Source organism: Sceloporus occidentalis, unplaced genomic scaffold (assembly GCF_023333645.1).
Source record: "Sceloporus occidentalis isolate IW3139 unplaced genomic scaffold, rSceOcc1.0.p SCAF_11, whole genome shotgun sequence".
Taxonomy (NCBI): domain Eukaryota; kingdom Metazoa; phylum Chordata; class Lepidosauria; order Squamata; family Phrynosomatidae; genus Sceloporus; species Sceloporus occidentalis.
The window spans coordinates 9,470,556-9,498,485 of NW_028316991.1; the positions used below are offsets into that span (position 1 = coordinate 9,470,556).

The 27,930-nt window shown below is 39.6% G+C and overlaps 1 protein-coding gene across 1 annotated transcript; it reads right to left on the reverse strand.

The window, feature by feature from the left end:
• LOC149305532 (nibrin-like) lies at window positions 1-27,745 on the reverse strand. The gene is made up of 17 exons (XM_089477556.1): window positions 27,718-27,745; window positions 25,450-25,580; window positions 23,709-23,857; window positions 23,045-23,204; window positions 19,854-19,957; window positions 18,528-18,645; window positions 17,925-18,115; window positions 17,261-17,375; window positions 16,251-16,270; window positions 14,887-15,000; window positions 14,375-14,641; window positions 13,222-13,663; window positions 11,194-11,274; window positions 10,937-11,092; window positions 10,318-10,431; window positions 4,734-4,783; window positions 1-34 (listed from the first exon to the last, which is right to left on the reverse strand). The coding sequence occupies exons 1-17, from the start codon at window positions 27,743-27,745 to the stop codon at window positions 1-3; spliced, it is 2,274 nt and encodes a 757-aa protein (XP_089333682.1).
• Between the last annotated feature and the right edge of the window lie 185 nt (window positions 27,746-27,930).

Consider the following 27,930-nt stretch of genomic DNA (forward strand, 5'->3'; position numbering starts at 1 on the left):
CTATCGTCGTCTTTTCACAGTTTTAGGATTGTACCTGTATATAAGAAAAAAAGTCATACACGGTCAAATATTTGCATGTATATTTTTGGATATTCTTCCATATGCTATACTTTGTAAGTCAAATGAGATGCTTGCCAAGTAGATTTTCCATAGAAGGAAAGGTGGGTTTAATAATCCTAACGTTTGTAGGATGGAAAGCATAAGTAAAAAAAAAAATATATAAGCCCTGTTTCGATGTACATGTTATGTTTAAACAAAAGTATTCACCATGCAAATAGACATTGTATAAGAACAGAGACATGGCTTTTACTAAATACGACCCTTATCAAACACACAGCGAAAATCTTAGTTACTTGATAGAGACCAGAGTCTCTAGGTTTTTTTTGGTTGTGCCAATAAAACATGCTATAGTTATATAACGTTTGAGGCCTCAGAGGTCTCCTCTTCAGATTGAGTTTTAAAGAGTGTCCCAACGTCTAACCTCCGGGTTATTAAAAGGTGACAGCGTATGAGCTGGCTACTTCCTCTGCTGCATGGTTTACGTAAAGCGACCATCCTCGGCAGTATAAATTTAGGACATCGTCTGACTCTTGTCACTAAGAAGGTTATCATGCAAGAATTATTTTCTACAACAGAAGTTCCTTAACCCCTTCGAGACAAAGGCTGATTTTACTTTTTGTACCCTTTGTGACAATGGCCTTTTTAACATTTCTGCGCTGCTCGTGTTTAGCTGTAATTTTCTTCTTTCCCGTTTACTGAACCCACACACATTAGATATTGTTTTTTTCAGGACAAGAAGGGCTTTCTTTAGATGACATTGTTTTGATTGTATCATATTATTTACTATTAAAAAAATTATAAAATATGGTGAAAAATTTAGAAAAAAATGACTGTTTCTAACTTTTAGTTGAAAAATCTTTTACTCATCTATAAAAGGTAATGAAAAAACCTGCTAAATAGATTCTACTATTTGTCCTGAGTTTAGAAATACCCAATGTTTTTATGTTTTTTTGCTTTTTTCTACCCATTATGGGGCAATAAGTACAGGTAGCGTTTTGCTATTTCAAAGCCATTTTTTCCAAATCTGGTAATTCTTCCCCTCATGTGCCATTTCGGGTATCTTTGAACCCGGCCAATGCAATTTACCCCATCAAGTCATATATTTTTGAAAACTAGACAGCCCAGGGTATTCCAAATGCTAGTATTTTAACTCTTTCCATGCACCATATCTACCACCAGTCTTTGTCAAACTTTATGGTAGTCATTTTTTTGCATTTGTTTTGTCATACACATTTTACTTCAGGTATGAATTAAAATGTTCTAGTTTATGTCACTATCACAAAACACCCCAATATGTGTTCAGCAACATCTCCTGAGCGCAGCGATACCCCACATGAATGATTTTGCCTGGCTGTTTGGGGGCAAAAGGGCCACATTTGGGGCATGTGCATTTTTCAATGTTGAACTTTGGCATTTGGGGATCCACTGCCCATGCCCTATTTGGTACATCTTTGAGCCGGGCCATTTCAGTGTGCCCAATAAACCCATATATTTTTGAAAACTAGACACCCCAGGGTATTTCAAATGCTAGTATTTTAACTCTTTCCATGCACCATATCTACCACCAGTCTTTGTCAAACTTTGTGGTAGTCATTTTTTTGCATTTGGTTTTCCACACACATTTTAATTCAGGTATGAATTAAAATGTTCTCGTATATGTCATTATCACAAAACACCCCAATATGTGTTCAGCAACATCTCCTGAGTACAGCGATACCTCACATGAATGATTTTGCCTGGCTGTTTTGGGGCAAAAGGGCCACATTTGGGGCATGCGCTTTTTTCAATGTTGAACTTTGGCATTTGGGATCCACTGCCCATGCCCTATTTGGTACATCTTTGAGCCAGGCCATTTCAGTGTGCCCAACAAAGCCATATATTTTTCAAAACTAGACACCACAGGGTATTTTAAATGCTGGTATTTTAACTCTTTGCATGCACATATTTTACCACCAGCATTTTTTCAAAGTTTGCAGTAATATTTTTGTGTGTGTATTTTTCCCACACACACCTACTTTATGTATGAATTTACAGCTCCTGGTATATGCCGCTGTCACACGACACCCCATAATGTGTTCAGCAACATCTCCTGAGTGCAGTGATACCCCACATGCATGGGTGTGTCATTTTTGGGGGGAACTAAAAGGCCACATTTGGTACGTGTGCATTTTTCTAATTGGAAATTAGATGTGTGGTCATCCTCCCCCCCGTGTTAATTGGGACGTTGTTGAACCTGGCCCATTCAATTTACCCCATCAAATCATACATTTTTTAAAAGTAGACACCCCACGGGCATTTAATATGCCAGTATTTTAACTCTTTCCATGCGAGAATTGTTTTAAGCTAATATGCTAATTTTAGGACTTTCTCACAAAAATATATTTTTTATATATATATATATTTTTTTTTTAATTTTTTTAAAAAAAAAATTTAACATTTTTTTTCAACTTGGAGGTTCCCCTGATAGTGACATCAGTGGGAAATGATTTTTACATTTTACTGTTTTTTTACTATTTTTTTCTAATTATTATTAATTTTATTTTATTTTTTAATTTATTTTTACTAATCACACTGTGATTAGAAAGCTGGGCTCCATTGACTTGCATGGTGAATGCAGTACCTGTATTCAACCTGCAAGTGGAGCCAAAGTTCTCTAGATGGTCTGGACTATCTAGCGAACTTTCAAAATTTGTGGTTCCTGTTACAGGACGGCGGCCATCTTCCTTGATGGCGAAGATTGCCGGCAGCTGCGGCTGTGACCGCTCTCCGGAGCGGTCACAGCCCATCAAAAGGTTAGTGTTTGGTGTCGCTGGATGCCTCCTGATCGAGGCATTCCAGCGACACCATTTAAGTTTAGGAGGCGATCGTCGATCGCCTCCTAAACGCTTTTAAAACGGGCGTCCGCCGCCATACAAAGTATGGCGGATGTTGACGCCCCGTGGAGGGGCCAGAGATGGCCCCTTCGTGCCGATCGCGGCGTTGCTGAATGCCTCGAGGTCGAGGCATTCAGCAACGCTTTTTGGGTGCAGAAAGCGATAGTAGATCGCTTTCTGCACCCGTTTAAAGACGTGCCGGTCCTGGCACGTCAATTGTCGTAAAGCACATGCTTTTCCGTGCCGTGCCAGGACCGGCAATTGTCATTAAGGGGTTAAAGAAAGTTTGTAAAGCTACAAAAGCTTTTGGAATCTCATAAATCTCTTCTTTAGCTGGAATAAGTGAACTCATAGAAAAATGTAGCTGTTAATCCCTGCTTTTGATGATTGTGGATGAGGAAGTAAATGTGGAGTTATCAATAGAGCAAACAAAGGAATCAATTGTTTCTCAATTCCCGTTGAGATATTACTTCTATAAAGGCTGAGCGCAAGCTTATTAAGACAGCCTAATACAGTTTTATACAGAACACCGATAAATCTGTGCCTTTTACTAGAATTATCCAAAACAGGTATGGAGAAATGTTAAAGAATGAGTTTTTCATTCATTTGCAAATAAACTAATTAAGCATTCCTTCTCCTTAAATCTAATTTCGCTGAGCCATATTTGCTTAAATCTGTAGCCAAATTACATCATCACTGAGCTGGGAACATAATTGCCGACTGCTGCTGTTTCTAAGCAACTCCTGATTATCTTTTAGAGAAGCCAGAAAGGAAAAGCACAGCGATGAGACACTTCATCAAAGCCAGCCCCAGGCTGCCAGGAACACCAACCTATTTCTGGTGTCTCGTGTGTTCACTAGCCAACAAGTCAAAGACTTGGGAGAGGAAGCCTTTTAGAAATAGTGAATAAACATTTTTCTTGATAATATATTTAATCTTTGGTTACACTACACTTAAGTCCACCTCCTCGGAAGGCTAGAGCCATGTACAGAATGACAGGTTGAACTTGCCCCCCACTGTGCATTGATGCAACCATGATATTCCTGGTATTAATTTATATGTGTATTGTTTTAAGTCCCAAGATTCTTCCCCTCGGATCAGATACAGTGAGCATGGAGCTGTAGAGGGGATCTTAACGCTTGTTTGTTCAGCCACGAGCAAATCTCATTTAGCTCAACAGAAAATAACTGGATTGTATCAGTGTTATTTGTTAAAGCTTAGCAGCTCTTTAAGATAGTGTTTTAAGCACAAGAGATGCTTGATCAATTTCTGTAAAATTGTACCCGGCCATAAGCAAATCCTCTACAGGACTTTATTCTCACAGTAACTGGAAACCTTCAGTATTAAACATTACGAACCAGCAACATCCTTAATGCCGACACTTTTTGCCATGAAAAGTCACTAGCACTAGTCACGTACCCCATTCAACATGAATGGGTGATAAAAATGTATGATATTATATATATATATATATTACGCATTATAAATAAAAAAAGTGTGTGTGTACATATTTACATACACAATATTTTCTTTTATTTATATGGAGCCAACAATTTATGCAGCGCTTCTTACAATACATATGTTCAAAAGGTCTAAAAGTTAGACGGATTAAGGCAAACCAATACATTGGGTAAAGAGGGACACTCTTGCAAGCTTACAGTCTATATAATTAGATCTCCACACAAAATGCTAGACCGGTACAAGTAGTTGTAAAGGTAATAGGCCACTGGAGATAAACAACAAACAGGGACAATTTCAATCCTGCGTGAACCGGACATTTAACAAGGAGATGGCGCTTACCTGAAAAGATCCTCGGCTAATGAGTCTTCTTTTGCTTGCTGAGCTTGTTCCTGCAAGTGTACAGTGACATTACATGAATAACATTTGAAAAAGTAAATGTAGTAGATGTAAAGATATCCAGAAGCATGAAGACGCATCTCCTTATTAATGAGTTCAGGTAATTCAGCCACACTAGTTGCCAAAAAGTGTTTAAATCAAATACATAGACAGCCATCTCCATAGACAAACATTGGCAGTAGGACGTACTGAAGAGCTCAGTGACTTTGTATATGGCGGGTGTCATAGGATCCACCTTTGCCACAAGCCAGCTCATGAAATGTTTGCCTGTCCTCTGTAGCATCACTCACTCCAACGAGTTCCAAACTGCCTCCGGAAGCGAAGTCAGCACAAGCACTGGGTGTTCATGAAATAATATCACTGCATCAGCTGGAGCGCTGTACTGCAGCGGAAACGTGTTCTCTGGAGTGATGAATCGCACTTCTTTATCTGGAAGCCTGATGGATGAATCTGGGTTTGGCGGATGCCAGGAAAACACAACCTACCGGAATCACAGGAGGGATAATGGTCTGGGGGCTGTTCTCAGGGTTTTTGCCCCTTAGTTCCAGTGAAGGGTAGTGTTAATGCTACAGCATTGCAAGATATTTGACAATTGTATGCTATGGACCTTTTTTGGAAGAGTTTAGGGAAGGCCCTTTCCTGTTCCAACATGACTGTGCCTCTGTTCACAAAGCAAGGTCCATAAAGACATGGTTTGAGAGCAGGCTACAGCAGAAGTGCTTGACTGCAGACTCTGGGCCAAACCTGGAAATGAGTATTATGTGCTGCGGTCAGTGTTCCCTCTAAGCTGTGCGCGCGCACATAACCTTTCGAGGGAGCGCACACGCTCTAACATTGTGCGCACAGTACCTAACGGGGAGCTGGGGGGGGGGGCGCTGGACATTAATGTCCGCCGCAGGAGGAGCAAGCTCGGTTGGGGAGATCAAAAATCTCACCCCAACCGGCTTAAAATCAATCAAGGGGGTTAAAAGGCATATTATGGGGCAGAGTGGCATATAGGAAGGTATAAGGCATTTCAGGAGGCAGAGTGGCGTTAAGGGGGCATTTAATAGAGCACTCTGCCTCCTGAAATGCCTTATACCTCCCTATATGCCAGTCTGCCCCATAATATGCATTTTAACCCACTAAATGCCAGAATGGGATATAGGGGTATAAGGCATTTCTGGAGGCAGAGTGGCACATAGGGGGTCAAAAGGCATACCATGGGGCACAGTGGCATATAGCAGGTTAAAAGGCACAGTGCCATATTGGTGTGGCAAGCCTGGGGGCAGATGTGCGTAACTGGGGGACAGGTTGGAAAATACAAGGAAATAAAAACAAAAAAATATTTTTCTCAATCATAGCTTTTATTAAAAAATAGTTTACATGAATTAACATTTACTGGTAAAACTTTTTTCCTTAAGGGTCGTCTTATATTCAGGCTTTTTTCCTAAGTTAATATTCAGATTTGGGGGGGGGGGGTCGTCTTATAATCGAGCAAATACGGTATATACATATACATATTAGGGCTGCAACTAACGATTATTTTCATAATCGATTAGTTGGCCGATTATTTTTTCGATTAATCGATTAATCGGATAAAAAATGAATGTACATTTTTAATTTATTTAAAATAATTTAATAAACAAATGATGTTAAATACAAACGCAGAATAAAAAAAAAAACTGATAAAATGCATTTCTTGTCTTTATTTCCCAACCAGCCCCCCCAATTTATGCACATTTGAGCCCAGGCTTCCCACACTGCCTCCCAGACATGCCACTCCACGCTGCCTCCCACATTTGCCACTCCACGCTGCGTCCCACATATGCCACGCTGACTCCCACATATTCCACTCCACGCTGCCTCCCACATGCACATTTGAGCCCAGGCTTGCCACGCTGCCTCCCAGACATGCCACGCTGCCTCCCACATATACCACTCCATGCTGCCTCCCACATATGCCACGCTGCCTCTCACATATTCCACTCCACTCTACCCCCACATATGCCACTGTGCCTGATACGCCTTATACCCCGATACACCACTCCATCCTCCCCAGACACGCCACACTGCCTCCCAGACATGCCACGCTGCCCTCCCCACATATGCCTTATATACCGTATATGCCTTATACCCCCAGATATGTCACTCCATCCTCCCCAGATATGCCTTATCCCCCCAGATATCTCATAGTCCCCTCAGAGTCACAGACCATACTTTTATAAATAAGTACTGGGTTAATCTTCACTGCCCCCAGGATTTAGATTCCCCTTAGTCTGCCCCCCTTTACCTCTAACTGCACCTTAAGTTAACTTTATTAAATTAACCCTCAGTCCTCATCATTAAATTAACACTAAACACCCCATTAACCATAACTACCCCTAAATTAACTCTAAATACCCCATCAAACACAACTACCCTAAATTAACCCTAAACACCCCATTAACCACAGCATCCCCTAAATTAACCCTAAAGACTCCCATCAACCACAACAGCCCCTTAATTAACCCTAAACACCCCATTAACCATAACTGCCCCTAAATTAACCCTAAACACCCCATTAACCATAGCTGCCCCTAAACACCCCATTAACCATAGCTGCCCCTAAACACCCCATTAACCATAACTTCCCCTAAATTAACCCTAAACACCCCATTAACCATAACTGCCCCTAAATTAACCCCCACCTCCCCTAACTTTCAGCAGCCCAAATATTAATTTTATACTTACAGTTAGATGAGTGTCACAGCCATGTGGTTCTGGCCTTCTGGGAGAAGGAAGGGGGCGGGGCCAGTTGTCACAGTGATTACAGGGAGGGACTGGTAAGTAGGAGCTGCTGCTGTGAGTCACTGAAACGGTTTATATAATGAGGGGTATTTTTCAGAGCGTTTGCTCTGAAAAAACCCTCATTTTATAATCGATAAAAATCGATTCAACTAATCGATAATGAAATTCGTTGGCAACGATTTTCATTATCGATTATTATCGATTTTATCGATTAGTTGTTGCAGCCCTAATACATACATATATATATATATATATATATATATATATATATATATATATATATATATATATATATATAATGTATTGCTGAATTTTCGGTCCAGAATTTTCATTTCGGTGCATCCCTATATACTTAGCCAGACACTGAAGCAGTAGGCCTACACCACATCAATGTTTGGCTTAGTATATGGTGATAGGGGTTATGCTACATTATTGGCAATGTCTGGCTCAATGTATAGTGATAGGTGTTATGCTGTACCACCGTCAATGTGTGCCTCAGTATATAGTGATAGGTGTTATGCTGTACCCCAGTCAATGTGTGCCTCAGTATACAGTGATATGCTGTACCCCAGTCAATGTGTGCCTCAGTATATAGTGATAGGTGTTATGCTTTACCCGTCAATGGTATGCAGTTTTTCCCAATAAAAAAAATAATATATATATATATATATTGATCCTTTATGCAGCCCGGAGCCCCCGCTCATGATTCGCTCATAATTCATTTTTGCGGTGAGAATTTCACCTTTAGAATAGACCATGGAGTCAAAAGGGTTGGAAATATATAGCTCCACCCCCTTGCAATGTGATTTATTTTTTTCAGCTCCACCAACTTTATATGGACTGTAGAAGCATATTGTGCGCACAAAATTTTGGCTCTGGGAAAAATTTTGCACAACAGAAATTTTCTGCGCACATCACCCAAGAAAAATTAGAGGGAACATGCGGTGTCTTAGAATTCATAACATTCCATAGCAGGTTCCTTTAGCGCATGCAAGATAATAAATGGCTCGCAAGGTAGGCAAGTCTAGAAACACACAAAAATACCATATGATGGCATATGAGAGTCATCTGATCCAGTTAAGCAAACCTGACCTAAGATGTAAAAAAAACCAAAAACTTGGGCCTAGCCCTTATTTTATGTTCAGGATAACCAAACTATCCCATGCATCCCACATTACCTCAATGCATTAACCTGCACCAATTCTACTTAAACCTTTATGTATTTAAAGGATCCTACCATGTCTCTCATCTTGGAACAAGGCTTCATTTGTTGAAATTGAAAGCCTTTCCAGATAACGATAATAATTTATTTCATTTTAATAGACATTCTTTGAAAATTATATAATTTCTCTCCAAAACCTAATTTTCTTTTACACACGAAAAAAAACACTGTGACATGTATAATATATATTTGCTCCGGCAGTTGAATTATTGAGCACCAAACTAGCAAAATGTTTATGTATGTTTATGTATAGTTAAGCGTCGACACACCGGTTAAGTGCCCGATGTGTCTGCCAGTGCCACCATGTCATCTCCAGTCCAGCCAAGCTCCTCAACCACTGAATTATATAGAAACGTGCAATAAATACTTTTACAATCATTACTAAACAGAGAGCTAAAACCCCAGCTCTCCTGTCAACTATTTTTTTTGTGAATAAACTCCACTTGAATTTATTATGCATTATGTAGTGATTAGTTTTGAATAGCACACATCCTACATCACCTCTTAGAAGGCAGCATTTAGGGAGGTACAAAAAAAACAAATACGTCAGTTTAGAAATGACCGGCAAAAAGCAGTAAGTGCCAACTGACATCATCCAAGCCAACAAAACAAAGCCGCCTTGTTTTCCTCAATTAAAGCAAAGGGGATTATTAGATCAACAACCAAACAATTCCGCTGGCCTTTTTGATTGCTGGGGGTCAGTACGCATTTTCCCCTGAGAGGCCAAGCACATTTTGGCACAGCTACGTTTAAGGGGCAACCTTCCGAATGGCTTATGTTTTCCCCGATGAATGCTGCATATTTTGTTTTATAACACAAGCTAGTCGTGGATACCTGCTTTAGTGCAAACATAAAGCATTTGATCACAATATAAAAAGGTACACATTTACATATACTTCTAAACAAAATAGTAAAGACAAAAAACATGCACTTACATGTAGATTGCAAGCAAAGCCAATGTAGGCAACGGTGCAGAACATTCTGCAGGGTAGGCGATGACAAGAAAGGCTTGATTACCAAGCTTATGCTAAAAGAACTATAGGTAGAAAATACACATTCCCGGCACCCCTTTAACACATCTGGTTTTGAGCGCTACATTTCCCGATCATTCTAAGTGAGTGTGGTGCAAGGTGCAGTCCCCAAAAACCATGTAAAAAGGTTTCTGTAAAAGCAGTGTGTGTCAGTGTGGTTTAATTTATTTTAACATGTATTTTGTGTTTTTGCATGTTAGCAGGGGTCAGGGTAACTGCCCGCCGGCCCGCTCACAAAAGATCAGCTGGCAGCATTCTACCATTCTTATTTTTTCTCATACTAGAAGCCATGACAGCAAGCAGCCTGCCCGGTCTAAAGCCAGGGATTAAACTGTGTGTTTGTTGTGGAAAACATGTCCGCTTTGCCAACAACACAAGTGGCGGGCCCGGAAAAATGGCTTTGCGACGTGCCACTACAAGGAAACCAAACATCCGCAACCCTTGGTAAATCAAAGCAGCGGCTATTTAAGGATTTTCCTGCATTTCCGTAGCTCCGGTTCCTTACCTCTACTTCCTGACGTAACCATTGTTCAAGCTCTGAATTTTTCTTTCTATCGTGAGCAATCAAGTCAGAGCCTCCAATAATATGAGGGAAGCCGCCTGCTCCAGGGTATGCTACCTAGGGTGGGAAACACATTGCACATTATACCAAGATTTACCAACCAGCACAAAAAGGTCTACCTGCTGTTATAACCACATAGCATGAATAAGTAAAAAGGATAACATATTCACCATGACCAATTTATATAACAATTGGCCAAATGTCGCAGTACAGAATGTCATTTTTTTGTAAGATCTATGGGTAATACTATGTTCAGCAAATCTGAAAGATGCATGTGAACTACTCAGCGATTATCTGATAATATATAATTTAATAAAAAGTGTTACATTTGTAATAATTTTCTGCCTTTGCATATCACTGGACAAATTATGAGGCGCATGAGGTCGGAGTTGTTGAGATATATAGTAGAACCTCTACTATAATATGGATTCTTAACTTTAGAAGTAGATTTTCTTTACGTAGAGGTCACTGCTTTGTATATGTGTATAATGAGTATCTTTGTACCGTCCTTTGCATTTAACAATCAATCACAAACAAACGCCAGCTGCACTCTAATGATTACCTTTCTGAATTTCTTGAAGTTTGGTACATTTCCATGGTTTGTGTTATTGCTGAAATGATTGTTTTTTGCTGGGCGACCAACAACTAGCGATCGAAATTCGGTCAGCAAGAGTCTGCTATGGACCTCGTCATATTCTTCTTTGGGTTCTTTAATAATCTGAGAAATAACAGGAAAAGAAAAACTTAAACAACTTATTTGTAGGATTAGATTGTTGGGTCAAATTAAAGTAACGTATACGTGATTCAAATTTGTATTACCTGACCCCCTTTTTGAGGAGATTCTGGTTCCTCTTTACACTGCACCTTTACTTTCTGAATGGTCTCTGGAGGAGGCTGCTGCTGATGAAGAGAAAAAAAAATTATGCATATGGATATACTTTTAAAAATATTGTAAAGGAAGCCCCCCCCCCCCCGCTATTTCCTATAAAGGAGATGTGCTGGGCTGATATATTTCCTTTACTTACAGAGTCCATGTATACATTGTCACATTTAGCAAGCAGATGACTTCTGCAGGCATCGGCCACCCAGCAGAATTTCCCCTGAAAAGGTTCTTTTCACATCTCTAGCTAATCTCAGCCATAACTAAACCTAGCAATTAAAATGAAGCAACTGCCTCCGATCGCCCGTCTCTATGTTACACAAGCACCAAAGGAACGAATGTAACACCCGAGTTTTAGAAATTAAATGCAATTTTATTCATCTTTTTCATTGCATGTTCACTATTACCTTATCGGCGAGAACCTGAGATATTTTGAAACGTTCAACTGTTCCCACTAGCTGTATTAGAAAATGAAAAGTCCCTGGCATCCTAACTAACGCGGATTGGTCAACTAGACATCGCTTCACAGCCGCATAGTAAAATGGTGATGTGTCCTAGCACTGATGATGTGACCTCTAGAAAATCATCATTTTATTTTTGTGCATATAAGTGTAGCTGATACGTTGTGACAACCAAAAAAGAACTGAAAGCTGAGTCAGCAGGGAGAGGAATATACATTAAACGCGGCATTTCAAATCAGGACTAACAATTGTTCTGAGAACAATGCTGGCTTTAAAAGAGCTCAATGGAAAAGCATCAACAACTTCGGGTAGGATTCGCCCTCCTTACTGATCACTCAATTAAGAGGTTTCTTCCTTTATCAACAATTTTCAGTAAGGATTCAGTAGGAGGTCGCTCTGAGGAACACATTACTAAACCGAAGCAAGGCCACAAAAACGGGACAGGAATCGCAGGAATGTAAACGCTAACTGATTCTATAAGATGCTGATCCTGCTTAAAGCTCCAGAGCTGCTGTTGGGGTGGTTTCAGACAGACATCTGTGAGTCAAGAGGCAACTTAAACTAAATGTAACATTAAAGAGCAGTCAGAAAAGAGCTGCTTTCTTTACATTGGCATTAAAACAATTTCACATTGTAGGCATTTTAGTTAAATAAGTGAAATAAAGTGTTCTCTCTTCCCACCTCTCCATGTTCCGACTTCTCTATATCCCTTTCCAAAACATTCTTCCTCCAGACTCCCAGGGCATCCTTGGCATACCAATAATAACTGCAAACAATTCTCTCCACGCGACATCCCTCTCCAAAATACTCCCATCAATTTACAAACTTCTTCTCCTCTACCATACAAAGTTTAAACCCAGGCCTACAAAAAACACAGAAACTAAATGAGGCCTTTAGACCTCGTCCTCCACATCATCAGCATCTGCAGCCAGTGCTATACTTGACATTCATCCAGGCAGACAAGGTCACCCACATTACATTAAAGGGACACTAGCTATCAGTTGCACTTTAATTCATACGATAACTGAAAGATCCCTTTAAATATACTCTGTAAGCCCTTCCCAATACATGGGGGATGCCACAGAATCCCCCATATACATTTGCCCCTTTAACAACTAACCCCCAAAGCCATTTGTGGTGCAGGAGAGGTATTTGTCGCTTTGCGCATGATATACTTATCACCAGTCAGCAGGTGATCTGATGACCGCATGCCAGCCACAAGCATGAAAAGATTCAAGCAATCAGAGGTGAGAATACGTTGAGAAAAAAAAGTGTTTTAAATAATGCATACAAAGTACTTTAATACACATTCTTCTTTGGTGAGGCCGTGAGAGACAGTAAACTGTCCCTTTAATATACCAGTAATGACTGGACCACAGGCAGCAAGTCTACAAGTATTTGCATTAAGCCCCGACTATCACGACTAAAGATTCCCACAGTGACGCAGCTTTTATAGGATCACTAGTACTGATGGTTAACAAAACAGGCAGCTTTTAAACCACTTACTAGAGCGCCCTTGTCTAGATCTCCAAATTTGTTACCGATGTTTCGGTTGTTTTCCGCGTCCAGTCTTCGTCTTTTTACTTTAAGCGAATCATTACACTTCAAACCGTTCTGCTCCACTTCGGCATCAAGCTCTCCTCCGCTTTCTAAATCTGACTCTTCAACCAAATCCTCTTCCATGTCCTTTCTTTTCTTTAATATTTCATCTTTTTGAGATGCCATCTGAGCAGTTACCATATCATCTTTGGACTGTTTTGCTGATACATCTAAGTTGTCACCAAATAAACTAACTGGCTCCATATCTAGGTCTGATTGATGACCTTGAGATTTTGGACCATCATTGTTGACCACTAGTTGTAGCCTTATCTTCTCTGGGCAGGAGGTGATGTCTTCCATTCTTGCGGACTTGGAGAACGAGAATTCCTTTTCATCATCTTCTCTCTCTCTTAAACATAAAAAATAGGATATTAAACAGGAGCACCACGCCACTCCAAGAAGGGTGTTTTGTTTTTCAAGGAAATCGGCAATGAAATTATTTCAACACATATCAAAGTCTCCCCAGACATCTTTTCACATAATTTCGTTTTGGATCCAGATAGTAAGTCTACAGGGTCTCATGATCAGTTTTTCCCACTTCTTAAATGTTTACCATTTCAGGCAACACTTTAGGCAAAAGTACAACGTTTCATAATATATATATATATATATATTTATTTTTTTTTATTATTATTATTATTTATTTATTTTAAATTGATACCTCGAAATTAAATTCAGCTATTTTCCCAAGGTAGATAAGGGTAACTTGGATCATCTAATAACAGTCAAACATAATTTATAGATCCCAACACACCCTGATGAAAGGCGTTCCCAATACATCCAAATCCAAGTACTAAAAACAGTGCGATGACTTTCCTATAAAGACGACATCTTAAAAGGTACTGCTCCACTTAAACTAATATTTAACAATACAGTTAAGCAATTCTGGCGTGTCATTATTTGAACAGTAAGAGGGCTCAATCAAATAAAGACAGCACAAATTTTAAGAAGCTTTTTCAGTTTCCATGGAAATTGACTATTTCAGGATGACTACTAATCATTTCCTGAGTTTACACGATTAAACAAATTAAAGCGGGTTACAATTCCCTGCAGGGCATACCTCTTCTTGGACAACGGCTGGAAGTAATTCTTTATTTTATTAGTGGAAGGCATTTTTTGTGATATGCTGCTTTTGGTTTTGAAAGACTCATTTACAGCTGATCGTTGGCTACTTGTTTTTTCTGCTACTGTTGTGTTTTCTTCGTACAAAGCACCCTTGATGTAATCTTTGCCTCCTGTTTCTTGATTACGTTCTGGACATGTCTTAGAGCTCATACGGCTATTTCTTGGTGTTTCTTTAACTTCACGGATTCCACTGATGTCCATCCTATTGATGAAATACAGGGGGGGAAATAATCAGTAGGAGAGTGAACTTTCTGTGCTAATGTTTGTTGTCCAGTTGCTTACTGAACACAAACTGTAAGCAACTGGACAACCAACTGTAAGCAACTGGACAACCAACTGTTACTTAGCGCAACTTCACAAATATAAATAACCCGTGTCAATAAATTGTATAAATCCGTGTGTTAAAAAGGTCACACAATGATCCCAGCTCAAAATCTTGCTACGCACCAGGTATTTGTCTCGTCTTGAGGTTCTGTATTTACAACATAAGCAGTGATGTTAAGAGTTGGCCCAGGCAAGACTGTCTCATCGACCGCCATGCTTTGTGAAATAATATTTGGCCTTGAAGTTTCTGCAAAAAAAATAAGATATATATACATATAAATAAAAATAACTAAACTATGTATGTTCTACTTCATTTGCCAACGTAAAGATCGTGACAAAAAGGTGGTCTACAGCAAACATTTTATTCTCGACACCCTGATGAATATATTTTATTTATATAGCGCCACCACATACTGCAATGCTGAACATAATCTACCAACTACCTTTTTTGCAGCACCCTGACAAGTTTGTCTGTCTCTGCCCCGCAGAGAAATTAATAACATTAGGAATGTAAAGCTTTAATATAAATCTAAATATAGTAGCGGCCTAACATTTTATTTTTTTTATTTTAATATACTAAAAGATTCAAAAAAAAAAAAAAAAAAAAGGAAGGGGGAAAAAAAAGGGAGCTCTGAGCCAATAAAAGAAATGAAAAACAAAATCCAGGGAAATCACACAGGCAGTTGGGAGTAAAATAAAACAAAATAAACTGCTGGACAAAAAAGCTTGATGGAAAAGAAAGCATGGAAAAGGTGACCGGTTTTATGAACTGTATTCCCAGAAATCATGTAAGATACTGAGGACGGTACAAACTACCGCAAAACAGATGACAGATTCCAAAATATTTAAGTTTCACACAGCCCCATCAACTAAGAATACACATTAAAAAGGACAATCCAGACATCATGTGCTCTTTGTGATAGGTGTTTAGTCCCTCTGAAGTTCAGCTGAACACATCACCTGCAAGCCAAGGCCAAGAAAACAGTTACCTAACGCTACAACATAGAGAAGAAGTTACTCTCACAATTTGAGATTGACCAACTGCACAGTATAATCCAGATGCAAGGAGAGAAAGCGTGCAGCCGACACCAGGAGCTGGAGCTTCACTGCCACCCCTGCCATTTCAGAGCATAAGATCATGGATAAGCTAGCTACAGCCAATCCTCAAGAGCAATCGCCAAGGATCAGTGTGAAATGACCACCGCCTAGTAATCTAGAAGAGGACAATAGATATTGCCACCATAACTGATGAACAGCTGCTGTAATCCTGGGAATGCTTGGCTACACATTCAGGAAGGACAGGAGAATATACCCTCCATGGAAAATGAGGTTGGAGGCCAAGATCAAGGCAAGCCGGAGAGCAGTTAGCCGGCTGGCAGAACTACAGAAATATGTGTAGTTGCTCATAGGACAGAGCAGTTGCCCAATACTCAAAATCCAGGTAGACTAACATGGATCTGTGAATGCCTGGAGCTATACAAGTCAACAGGACCCTTAAGGCCTTCCTCTAGAACTGAATGGGAGTCTGGAAGAGTAGACATCGAGATGTCATTTGGAAAGGAGAAGTGTGGCTGGATTGTAGTAAAAAGAGGGACGATACTCAAGACTGAAGGGGTGGAACTACCAGCAGGGCACATAGCAGACATACAGACCAGCTACAAGTACCTTGGTATCCCACAGTCACGTGGGAGCCATGATGCAGAGGCAAGGAAGGCAGCAATATCCAAGTACCACCAAAGGATAAGGCCCCTGCCAGTGATCAGATACCCTGTAGGCATAGTGGAGGCTGCTGATGTGAAGACCCAGAAGCTCATCAGAATGTATGGAGGTTTCCATGTCCAACACCCAGAGACTGTACACCAGCTGAATAGAAGGCGGGCAGGGTATGGTAAGTGTCAAAGTCACTGCCCAGGATGAAACCAAGAGCATTTGGGAGTAGATCCATAAGGTGGCACTTAACAACACATACCACCCATTGGGGGGGGGGACAAAACTAAAGCATAGAAAGAAACATACAAAATATCCTGACTAACTTACCTTTCAGTAATTTTAGGTTGTGAAATGTATGTGCAATTAAGTGGTTCCTCTTACTCTGTCAGTTCTAGTTTTGTCAGACCCTTTGGATATATGTACTGTAAGACACGCTGCGCAAATTGTTGGCGCTATCTAAATAAAATATAATAATTGACAAAGCAAAATCTGGCTTTTACCACACATTGTATTCACTGCAAACGCTAGTTAGGTGCCAAGGTACTTTTTTTGTTTGGAAGTGTAAGTCACTTAGAATCAAACATGCAGCCCTGCAGTCTCAAAGAAGATTGATGGCAGAGTTAGCAGTGAACCGGTCATATCATTACAGGACAAACAAAGGCAGAAGACACAGCCATGCCAGCACCTTACACTAACACAGCAACATCTACTATGAACACTGCTAGAGCGATAACGTTTTTGTGATGCTCATAAATTATTTTGCTGTTGAAAGCAGATTTAATGCTGCCATACCGCTCTCGTTTCCTGGAGACGAGCGTCTTCGAGGATTACAGTAAATTTCTGTTGACGTATAGATAACCGCTAAACCAATTTCTGCTTCTGGGATTGCTCTTAGATCCTTTCTGCAAGAAAAGATAAATATTTTAGATTATTCCTAACAGAGACAGACAAGCCTTTCATAACCTCTTAGTACAATTAATACTAAGAAAGCATGCCATACAAATCAACCTCTAGATTGTAAGCTTACAAGCAGGGCGTTCTTTACTTAATGCATCGGTTTTTCTTAGTCTGTCAATTCTAGTTTTGTCATACCCTTTGAATGAATGTACTGTAAGAAAGGCTGCGTGAAATTGTTGGTGCTATAATAAACGGTAATAATAAAGAAAAATGCTATTTGGTGACAAATACTTTTCAGGAATCATTGATCTTATGGTGTAGGCACACATGCGGGGTGATGTGATAATGTCCACGTGGAAATGGTCTGTTTAGAACTACCAGTGTTAGATCTGGGGGGTTGTTTACAAGAGAGCAAAAGCTTGTGTAACATTTGATCTTTTTCTATGTTGGCTCAAATTCAAACAAACACTACAATTGACTGCAAATTTAAGATGACAAAAAAAGCCAAATAAAACATGTACAAATAAATTTGATGGCGAAAATAATAGGCTAACCTTTGCAGCATGTCCAAAATAGAATTGCTCCAGGTTTGTGATGGTTCTGATATTGAGAGTTGTGAATCGCTCATGCTCACGTCAATTACACAGGTCTTCGGACTATCCAGCAGTGACGAGTCTTTCAGTTCCCCCTTCAATAATTTTACTTCTCCACCACCAAAAGTAATAGCTGGGCCCATTTTTTTGTACTAGAAAATGAAACAGCATGTCCAGAAACGAGTAAGGAATAAAGTAAAAAAAGTGCGTGTTTTAAAGTGTAATAGCAATCAAAGCGCTGTGTTTTATACTTACTGAAATCCTTGACCCTTAGCTAGAATGGTAGAGATCACTGTTAAAGTGACGCGACAGTTCCCCAGGTAGTCCCATAAACAAACAATGCATATGAAGTACTTTGTAAGTACTATATTTTTACTAAAACAGACCAGTAAAAATAAGTCATATGACGGTTCCTTTAACCATCTTGTAAGGACGATGCACTGGTAAAACTAAACATATTAAGGTAATTTGAACTAATAAAAAAATTGTTTAATCTCCCTCACTTTCTTATTACGTTCTGTAGTAAAGTACAGAACGCGTCCACCTTCAGTAAACACCACGTACCTGTTTTTCACTTAGGAATAAGAAGACTTTGCCCTTAAAGATAATTTTTCTTTTTGCATTTACAGAGAGATCCAATGAGTCAGATTTAATTGAAGGTTCATCAATGAGAGGAATGAAGCTGCAGAAAAATTAAAATAAAGGGCAGGATATAGTTTTACAAATTAGCAAGCAAGAGGGGGCTGAAATAAATACTACATAACCAACCAATGTTTACTCTAAAGGATAGGCTCTTGAGAGACAATCTATGATTATAAAGTACTATAGCTTCTATTGTATATCAGTGAATCTCAGCCATAGAAATAAGTTAGAACGCTATTAAAACTCATTTCTGGCAGACTGACACAAAAAAAAAAAAAAAAAAATAAAAAAAAAAAAAAAAAAAAAAAAAAAGCACCACGAGCACCGATTTTAAGAGGTGAGAAGTGGGCATTGCCAGTTCTAGCCTCACCCTTTCTACTGCGCGTTCAACCTAGACCTGCCCAAAGCCGCTTTAAAATAATGTACAATTCGTGGGTATTCCGAGTATAATAATAAGCAGGTATAACTTTATGCTCAATTTTGCACCCACCAGGTTAGGTCACTGGCTGATGATCGGCGAGATTGATCTGATCACTGATTAGACAGCAATTTATTAGGTTACATTTGTTAAAATAATTTAAAAACATCTTGTAAGTGACACGTTTAGGCCACTGATATTAATCAGTAAATCCCATCAATAATTAGTGACCTAAAATGTAATAATAAGCAAATTTGTTTTTATAATAATGCATGAGTGTTTTTGTAACAGATGTCATCCAGAGGCTGTTATAATGATTAGACTGCTTCGGATCAACAGGAGCGACCTGATCACCAGCAGTTACCTGCTGCGGTGTAACTAATGGCAGATGACCAGGAAGCACCTTTGACTTCCAAGTGTGTTTTTTTTTTTGTTTGTTTCTTTCAGTGTTGGTGGTCCACATAAGCACAGCATTGATTGTGACTTTGTTCTGACGACACTCATTTATTGTTAGGGTAAATGCGAATAGGAGGAGGTCAGGTAATTGTAGGGTTAATACCACACAAATCGCTCTCATGGGTGAGACTGTGCAGCATTTAAAAAAAAATGTATTCAGGCATAATACTCACCTCGCTTTTCTGGACTCTTGGGGGAAAAAAAAGGGCTAAATTGTGTGAAATACCTGAGATTGGGTAGATTGGGGTGGGGGGCACTGGGATGTTTTACAGTAAAACATAATAAATTGTTCAGAGCAACAGCTAACACACATGGACTGTGGTACACAGCCAATGAAAGATGCAGCAGTGCATTTAATAAGCAGGTTATAATACCTTGTTAATGCAGGCAGCGTTTGCTTCTGCTTAATGGCTTTGGTCAATTCACTAAAGTACTCAGGTTTCACAATCGGTTTGCAACAAACCATGGCACATATCGTCTGTAAAAGATAAAAAAATCTCACTTCAGTCATTTAGAAAATCATACATAAAAGTTTGCGGAAGAAATAAATGTTTAGCAAAATGCATAATTTTAAATCAGAGTATAATATATATAGTAGGTATTTTAGTGGCATAGCAATCTTTGGGTTTCATTAACATAATGCTCCTGGCGCAAATGGAACACTATCTGCTACTCGAAATGTCAGCTAGCCGATTTCCTGCTAAGAATTATTAATTTTCATCTATCGCAAAGTGCCAGAAGTATGTTAATAACCCCGCTGGTGCAGGACACTTTGGATACCATAAAGGACTAGTGGTCATTTGGAGCACTTTACTTAGGACTTAATATTATTATCGTAGCTTTGCAAATGGATTGAAGCATATAACATTTCTATTTCAGTGTACATAATTTTATAAATACATATAATTATGTTTTATTTATATAGAGCCAACAATTTACACAGCACTTCTTACAACACATATATTCAAAGGGCATGATAAGACTAAGACAAACCAATACATTAGGTGGAGACAGCCCTGCTAGCAAGCTTAACCCCTTAATGACAATTGACGGTCCGGGCACGTCACCCGAAAACGAAGGGTTAACAACAATTGACGTGCCAGGACCGTCATGTCTTTAAACGGGTGCAGAAAGCGATCTACGTTCACTTTCTGCACCCAAACGGCGTTGCTGTAATGCCTCGACCTCAAGGCATTTAGCAACGCCACAATTGGCACCAGGGGCCATGTCTGTCCCCTCCCCAGGGCATCAACATCCGCCATACATTGTATGGCGGCGGACGCCCGTTTTTAAAGCGATCACCTCCTAAACTTAAATGGTGTCTCTGGAATGCCTCGATCAGGAGGCATTCAGCAACACCAAATACTTACCCCAGGACGGACTGTGACCGCTCCGGAGAGCGGTCACAGCCGCCACTGCAAGTGATCTTCGCCATCCGCAAGATTGCGGCCGCCCGGTAAAAAAAATTATAAAGATGAAAAAGCTCGCTAGACGGTCTCCTGACCCTCTAGAGAACTCTTGCAGGTTGAATACAGGTACTGCATTCAACCATGCAAGTCAATGGAGCCCAGCTTTCTAATCACAGTGTGATTAGTAAAAATAAATAAAAAAATAAAATAAAGTTAATAATAATTAGAAAAAAATAGTTAAAAAACAGTAAAATGTAAAAATAATTTACCACTGATGTCACTATCAGGGGAACCTTCAAGTTGAAAAAAAATGTAAAAAAAAAAATGTAAAAAAGTCAAAATATATATATATATAAAAAATATATTTTTGTGAGCAAGTCCTTAAATTAGCTTAAAACAATTCTCGTATGGAGAGAGTTAAAATACTGACATATTAAATGCCCATGGGGTGTCTACTTTAAAAAAATGTATGATTTGATGGGGTAAATTGAATTGGCCGGGTTCAACAATGTCCCAATTAACACGGGGGGCGGGGGGGGGGGGATTTAGGATGGCCACACATCTAATTTCCAATTACAAAAATCCACACGTCTCAAATGTGGCCTTTTAGTTCCCCCCAAAAATGACAAACCCATGCATGTGGGGTATCACTGTACTCAGGAGATGTTGCTGAACACATATTGGGGTGTCGTGTGACAGCAGCATATACCAGGAGCTCTAAATTCATACATAAAGTAGGTGTGTGGGGGAAAAATACAAAAAAAAAATACTACTGCAAACTTTGAAAAAATGCTGGTGGTAAAATGTGTGCATGCAAAGAGTTAAAATACCAGCATTTAAAATACCCTGGGGTGTCTAGTTTTAAAAAATACATGGTTTTATTGGGCACACTGAAATGGCCCGGCTCAAAGATGTACCAAATAGGGCATGGGCAGTGGATCCCCAAATGCCGAAGTTCAACATTGAAAAATGCGCATGCCCCAAATGTGGCCCTTTCCCCCCCAAACAGCCAGGCAAAATCATTCATGTGAGGTATCGCTGTACTCAGGAGATGTTGCTGAACAAATATTGGGGTGTTTTAGGACAGTGACATATACCAGAACCTTTTAATTCATACCGAAGTAAAATGTGTGTGAAAAAACAAATGCAAAAAAATGACTACCACAAAGTTTGACAAAGACTGGTGGTAGATATGGTGCATGGAAAGAGTTAAAATACTAGCTTTTGAAATACCCTGGGGTGTCTAGTTTTGAAAAATATATGATTTGATGGGGTAAATTGCATTGGCCGGCTTCAAAGATACCCGAAATGGCACATTGGAGGGGGGAAGAATTACCAGATTTGGAAAAAATGGCTTTGAAATAGCAAAACGCTACCTGTACTTATTGCCCCATAACGTGTAGAAAAAAGCAAAAAAACATAAAAACATTATTTCTAAACTCAGGGCAAATAGTAGAATCTATTTAGCAGGTTTTTTCATTACCTTTTATAGATGAGTAAAAGATTTTTCAACAAAAAGTTAGAAAAAGTCTTTTTTTTTCTAAATTTGTCACCATATTTTATACTTTTTTTTTTTTATAGTAAATAATATGATACAATCAAAACAATGTCATCTAAAGAAAGCCCTTCTTGTCCTGAAAAAAACAATATATAACTTGTGTGGGTTCAGTAAACGGGAAAGAAGAAAATTACAGCTAAACAAGAGCAGCGCAGAAATGTAAAAACGGCCATTGTCGGGTAGAAAAAGTAAAATCAGGGGTTAAAGAGATATATATATATATATATACATACACATATATATACACACACACACATCACACGAAATATAAATTGAAGTGTAACTAAACAATTAGATGGTGTTAGATGGTGACCAGCCCACTCATAAAGTGTAAATGAGCAGAACAAACACTGTCTTCTCTTTTCAGGTGCATTTAAGCCTGCTGAAGAATGGACCTTTGAGGTTTATGTGACAGTACATTTTACTCTATGAACATCGGTCCATTAAAATATATCATCATCTTTAGTAAGCAGACGCCATATGAGTGTATCAAGCCATCCAACGGTGTAGACGATGTAAATGTCGAAAACGCCATATATCTGTCAGTTTTTTAGGTTGTTCACTGGTCGCATACATCGCGGAATATCCAGTCACTTACCTTGATGGTAACTTTAATGGATGTCATTACAAGGTGGGTGCAGTTTTCCGTCCAGTTGCTGAGCATGTGACCTCCTAGAAGCAGGAGATCTTGATTCAGAGCTGTCTTCTCCGTGACACTGAGACAGGAAGATGACACAACCAGAGGCTCATACTTCACTCTGCAAAGAGAGGCGTGAAACACATATTAAAACTTTTATCAAAGTACAAAAGTCACATCGCTGGTCCCACACTGCTACTCCATGAGGTACCGCACAATAAAAATAAATTGGTTTTATATAAATACACGCACATACAAAATATATTATATATCCCATACGTATAATATACACTGAAAGTGTATAAAATGCCACTGAATTTTTATTTCACGGTTCTTTCACTGGAAAATGTGAACTTGTTAAATGTTTGTTCTTAATGGATACTAATCCATTCTTAAACTGCTACGGATGGAGAGGTGAGAAAAGGCAGGTGACCCAAGGCCATAAGAACAGAAACAACAAGAATGCATAACAGTGTAATGCGACGATTCGAACTGAATAAGAACCAAGACTGGGGTGTAAAACGGCAGTTCGAGAAAACAAGGTATCTATCCACTGTACAGTGCTATGGAATATGATGGCGCTATATAAAACAATAATAATAATAAATAATAATATAGCCCTCACCTATACTTGCTGTTAAAAACACCAAACGTGACCCTGTCACCAGGTTTCAGGCTCCTGGGAACCGGATTTTCCATCTTTTCTTCATTAATAAAAGTGCCATATTTTGAAGAGTCTTTAATTGTCAAAGTGGGTATTTTGTCAGAACGGCCCTAAAGAGAAGAAAATAAATAAATAAATATATATTTCATTAGAATAGAACATTCATTAGAATACAAACTTAAGCCTGGCTCTGCACACCCTGGAAAAACACGAGAACACCAAGATCCAATATATCTAAAACATTCACAAACTACCTGTATGACTTCATTTAAACTTTCACACTAGCCTAATGCATGCACTTAGATAATCTGATATATATATATATATATTATATAGTATATTAACTCGTCCCAGCAACAACACAGGATATTTAGCAATTATCCAATAAAACTAAGCCACATCCAACTGAGTCTTACCTTTTGGGTTGTGAAGATTTGTAAGCCTTAGTAACTCTACTAGGCGTTACTCCAGCCTCTCTCAGGTATTATATAATATTATTCATAATAATTAAAAGTAACTTCTTTAATAAAATAAAGAAAACAATGATACATCGAGCCCCGTTTAGCTGTTCTAAAACACAGGTGTCTGGCCAGCGACACTCAATGGGAACATTTTGATCGCTTTGCATATGATCTAGGAGCCAATGCAGTAGCCGTTTTTAGTTATGAAACATAGCTAAAGTTTAAGTCATTCTATGAATGCCTCATGACACCCAGATAAGGTACAATAGTTTCAATCCAGCTATGTCAAACACAATGAAAAGAACACGGCACCACAACCAAAACTCACGTACCAAGCAAGGAGGGCATTAATCAGAGAGGCAACAAAGAGACCAAACACAACTCTGAAGGAGCAGCAAAGCTCCACAGCGGACATTGGAGTATCTGTCCATGGGACCACTTCATGCCGTACATTTCACAGAGCTGGGCTTTATGGAAGAATGCCCAGAAAAAAAATCCATTGCTTAAAGAAAAAATATAAGCAAACAAGTGGCATGTGGGAGACTCCCCAAACATATGGAAGAAGGTACGCTAGTCAGATGAGACTAATATTGAGCTTTTTGGCCATCAAGGAAAATACTGTCTGGCGCAAACCCAACACCTCTCATCATCCCCACAGTGAAGCAAGATGGTGGCAACGACCCTAAGCATACTGCTAAAACAACGCACAAGTCTTTCAAGGGGAATCATTGTCCTGAAATGGCCTAGTCAAAGCCCAGACCTCAATCCAAATCTGTAGTATGACTTAAAGATTGCTGCACACCAGCAGAACCCATCAAACTTGAAGGAGCTGGAGAGTGGAGACGTTATGCCATGAAGAACGGGAGAAAAACCCAGTGGCTAGATGTGCCAAGTTCATAGAGACATAGCCCAAGAGACATTTGCGGCTGTAACTGCTAAAGGTGGCTCTACACTTTGGGGGGTGAATAGTTATGCATGCTCAAGCCCTGTCTTGTTTTATTTCTTGTTCCTTTTACAGTAAAAAATATTTTGCGCCTCTTCTCTGCTCACACTTTCTAGCTCATATAACAGAATGGAGTGAAGCCCATCACGACCCTCCTCCTCTAAAATGATTGTGTCCAACCGGCAAATCAGTCAATACTAGTGAATCAGGGGAAAGACAATGTGCTGCCTGGGATTCATCAGGCATGGTTTTACTAAAAGTTTTAACAAAACAAAAAATAAAAATGATCAGATCTTACCAGGTTAGAGGCCGAGTGGCTAACTGAAAAAACAGCATGAGATCGACTAATGGATTGATCATCTTGGATTAATATTGCGCAGTTCTTCCTTCCCACAACGTACTCCGTATCGGTCAGAAAATGAAAGGTCTCTTCTGAAAATAAGAAGAAACACATAAATAAAAATAGAAAACGAAGCCATGCAACATATTGGATTGCGCTTGCCGTGATAAGGACCATTACATCAAACATGGAGCTCAGTATGTAGACTCATTATTTACAGAAGGTCTGTTGGTTTATCCTTACAAATTAGATTTTAGCCTAGATCCATACTGTCTAATAGCAAAATGATCACCTGTGAAATAAGCCAGGGGTTGGCAGACTGGTGTGGATCCAGGAGCCAGACAAAAAGGTTAGGAGCCAGCTTGTTTTTTTCTTCCCCAACCAGGTTTTTATTTTCATACATTGCCCAACTTGGCGTTGCCATACACTAACACACTCTAACACCACATAGTATGACACATACCAACATCTTACGCTTTGAAACACTAACATTTCACGCTTTTGTTGACACATGCTAACACCATAAACTAATACATGCACTCTAGCACTATATGCTGGCGTACACATTCATGCCAATGCCATACTGTAACATAAACAACACCATGTGTGTCCCCAACCTTCCTCCACCATACAAGCTAACATCACACTCTTATACACATACACACAGGGTAACACTATACATATATACAAATACACAGTAACACTATGGACACTTACACACTGAATCTGGCGCTGCAATACAGTAGACACACTGACTCAGGCACTATACACTTACACAAACACATGGACTTTAGCAACTAATATATATATATATATATATAGCACACACACTAACACTGCTACTACAGTATACGCAAGGCACCCAGCAGGGTCACATAGCTGGCATTAATAAGGGAATAATAACAGAAACTATAAAATATACTTTTTTGTAAATGTCCCTTATAGTGGTGGAGCCAAGAAAAGACCTTAATCCAATAGTATTAAAAAATACATCATATAAGGTGATATTTAAAGCATGGATGTGGCCTTCTCGAACATAAAAAATATGCATGTGGGGTGTGACTGTAATCAGATGTTGCTGAACATAAATTGGGTCTTGCGGCAACTCCAGTTAATGTCTACGCTTTCCAACGTAAGCCATTCAGGATTGGCTGAGTATAAATAACGTATCAGTCAGGACACCAATGGGATACTTTTATGATACCTGGGAACTTTCTGGCTCCCCGGAGACCCCTCTTGTGGGGTGGGGTACTGGGTATGATGTCAGCAGGACATGAGCTATTGTTGGAGGGAAAGTAGTGGGGAGGGGGAACGTGCCGAAATGCCGTTTCCGATACAGCCATAGGAAGAAAAAAAAAAAAGGGTTATGTATAAAATGTACAGCCAAGAGAAAAGATTATTTCAGACGCCATCGCTGGCATTCCTGTGCATATACAGAGCCATACCTGCTAAACAGACCGAGGAATTAATGGCAACTGTCCCAAACTTACTGAAACATTCTCAACACTTGTGCTTAGGTGTACCAGTCGGTCGGAGGTTCTACCATCAGCTCTGTTTAAGTAGGCTGTTGATGTGGCACAGACAGGGCTGCCCACATGTGCACAGTCGGATCATAACATCACATTCTAAAGTGTCTTGGAATATTCTTACATCATTATTTTCTTTTATTTATATAGCACAGCGCTTCTTACAGTGCAAACATCCAAAGGGTCTGACAAAATTAGAACTAATAAAGACGACTCTCCTCACAAGCTTACACTCATGAATGAGGAAAAGACTTCTGTGATCTCAAAAGTGCATGTGCCATGCCTTTCTATATTAGCCCAATAAAAAAGGTATGATCTACTACTAAAGCCTCCATCCTCACGTTAACCAACACAGACATAGCAATTTTCCTTACAAAATCCATTTTCCAAAGATCACAGCAAATCTGACATAACGGTAACTTTAAACGGAAACCACCGCTGCCTCCACAAAAAGCCCGGGAAACCAGGCCAAAGAATCATCAACTAACAGACTAACCGAAAATAAACTTTAATACAACGTCTGCTGTACAAGAGATCAGCTGTATGCCAGTGACGCGCACTTTGCTTATCAGGCCCAAACTGTACACAGAGTGAACGTTAGACCCCGTGCCCAATAAACGTGAATCCATGCAGAGCATGACAGCAGAAGATCACTGCTAGAGCTGCATTCCCCCGAGCGACCCACCGCGTCAAGGTTTACCTCCGCTCTCTTTTACCAGTTGCCACATTGCGCTAGTTGTTGCTATTCCATTCGTTAAGGCGCGCAAACGTGACGTCACTAACACAAGCCCTCCACACCTACTGCCGCAACATGCCCTTCCTCATAGGCTTCTCTATGAACAGCGCCACCTAGTGTCTGCATTCACACACTGCACGTACATGCTTTATCACAGCGAGGAGGCTCTGTGATGGT

Bases quoted from the DNA above. Each gene is read 5' to 3' on its own strand.
- LOC149305532 (XM_089477556.1), bottom strand. From the start codon at position 27,745: ATGTGGCAACTGGTAAAAGAGAGCGGAG. The intron at 15,001-16,250 runs GTTGACTTGTAT...AGAAACTTCAAG, and splicing joins AGGAAGGCCTTAAGGGTCCT to GCCAAATATTATTTCACAAA. The intron at 11,275-13,221 runs GTAAGTGGTTTA...TCTCTTCATCAG, and splicing joins ATCTAGACAAGGGCGCTCTA to CAGCAGCCTCCTCCAGAGAC.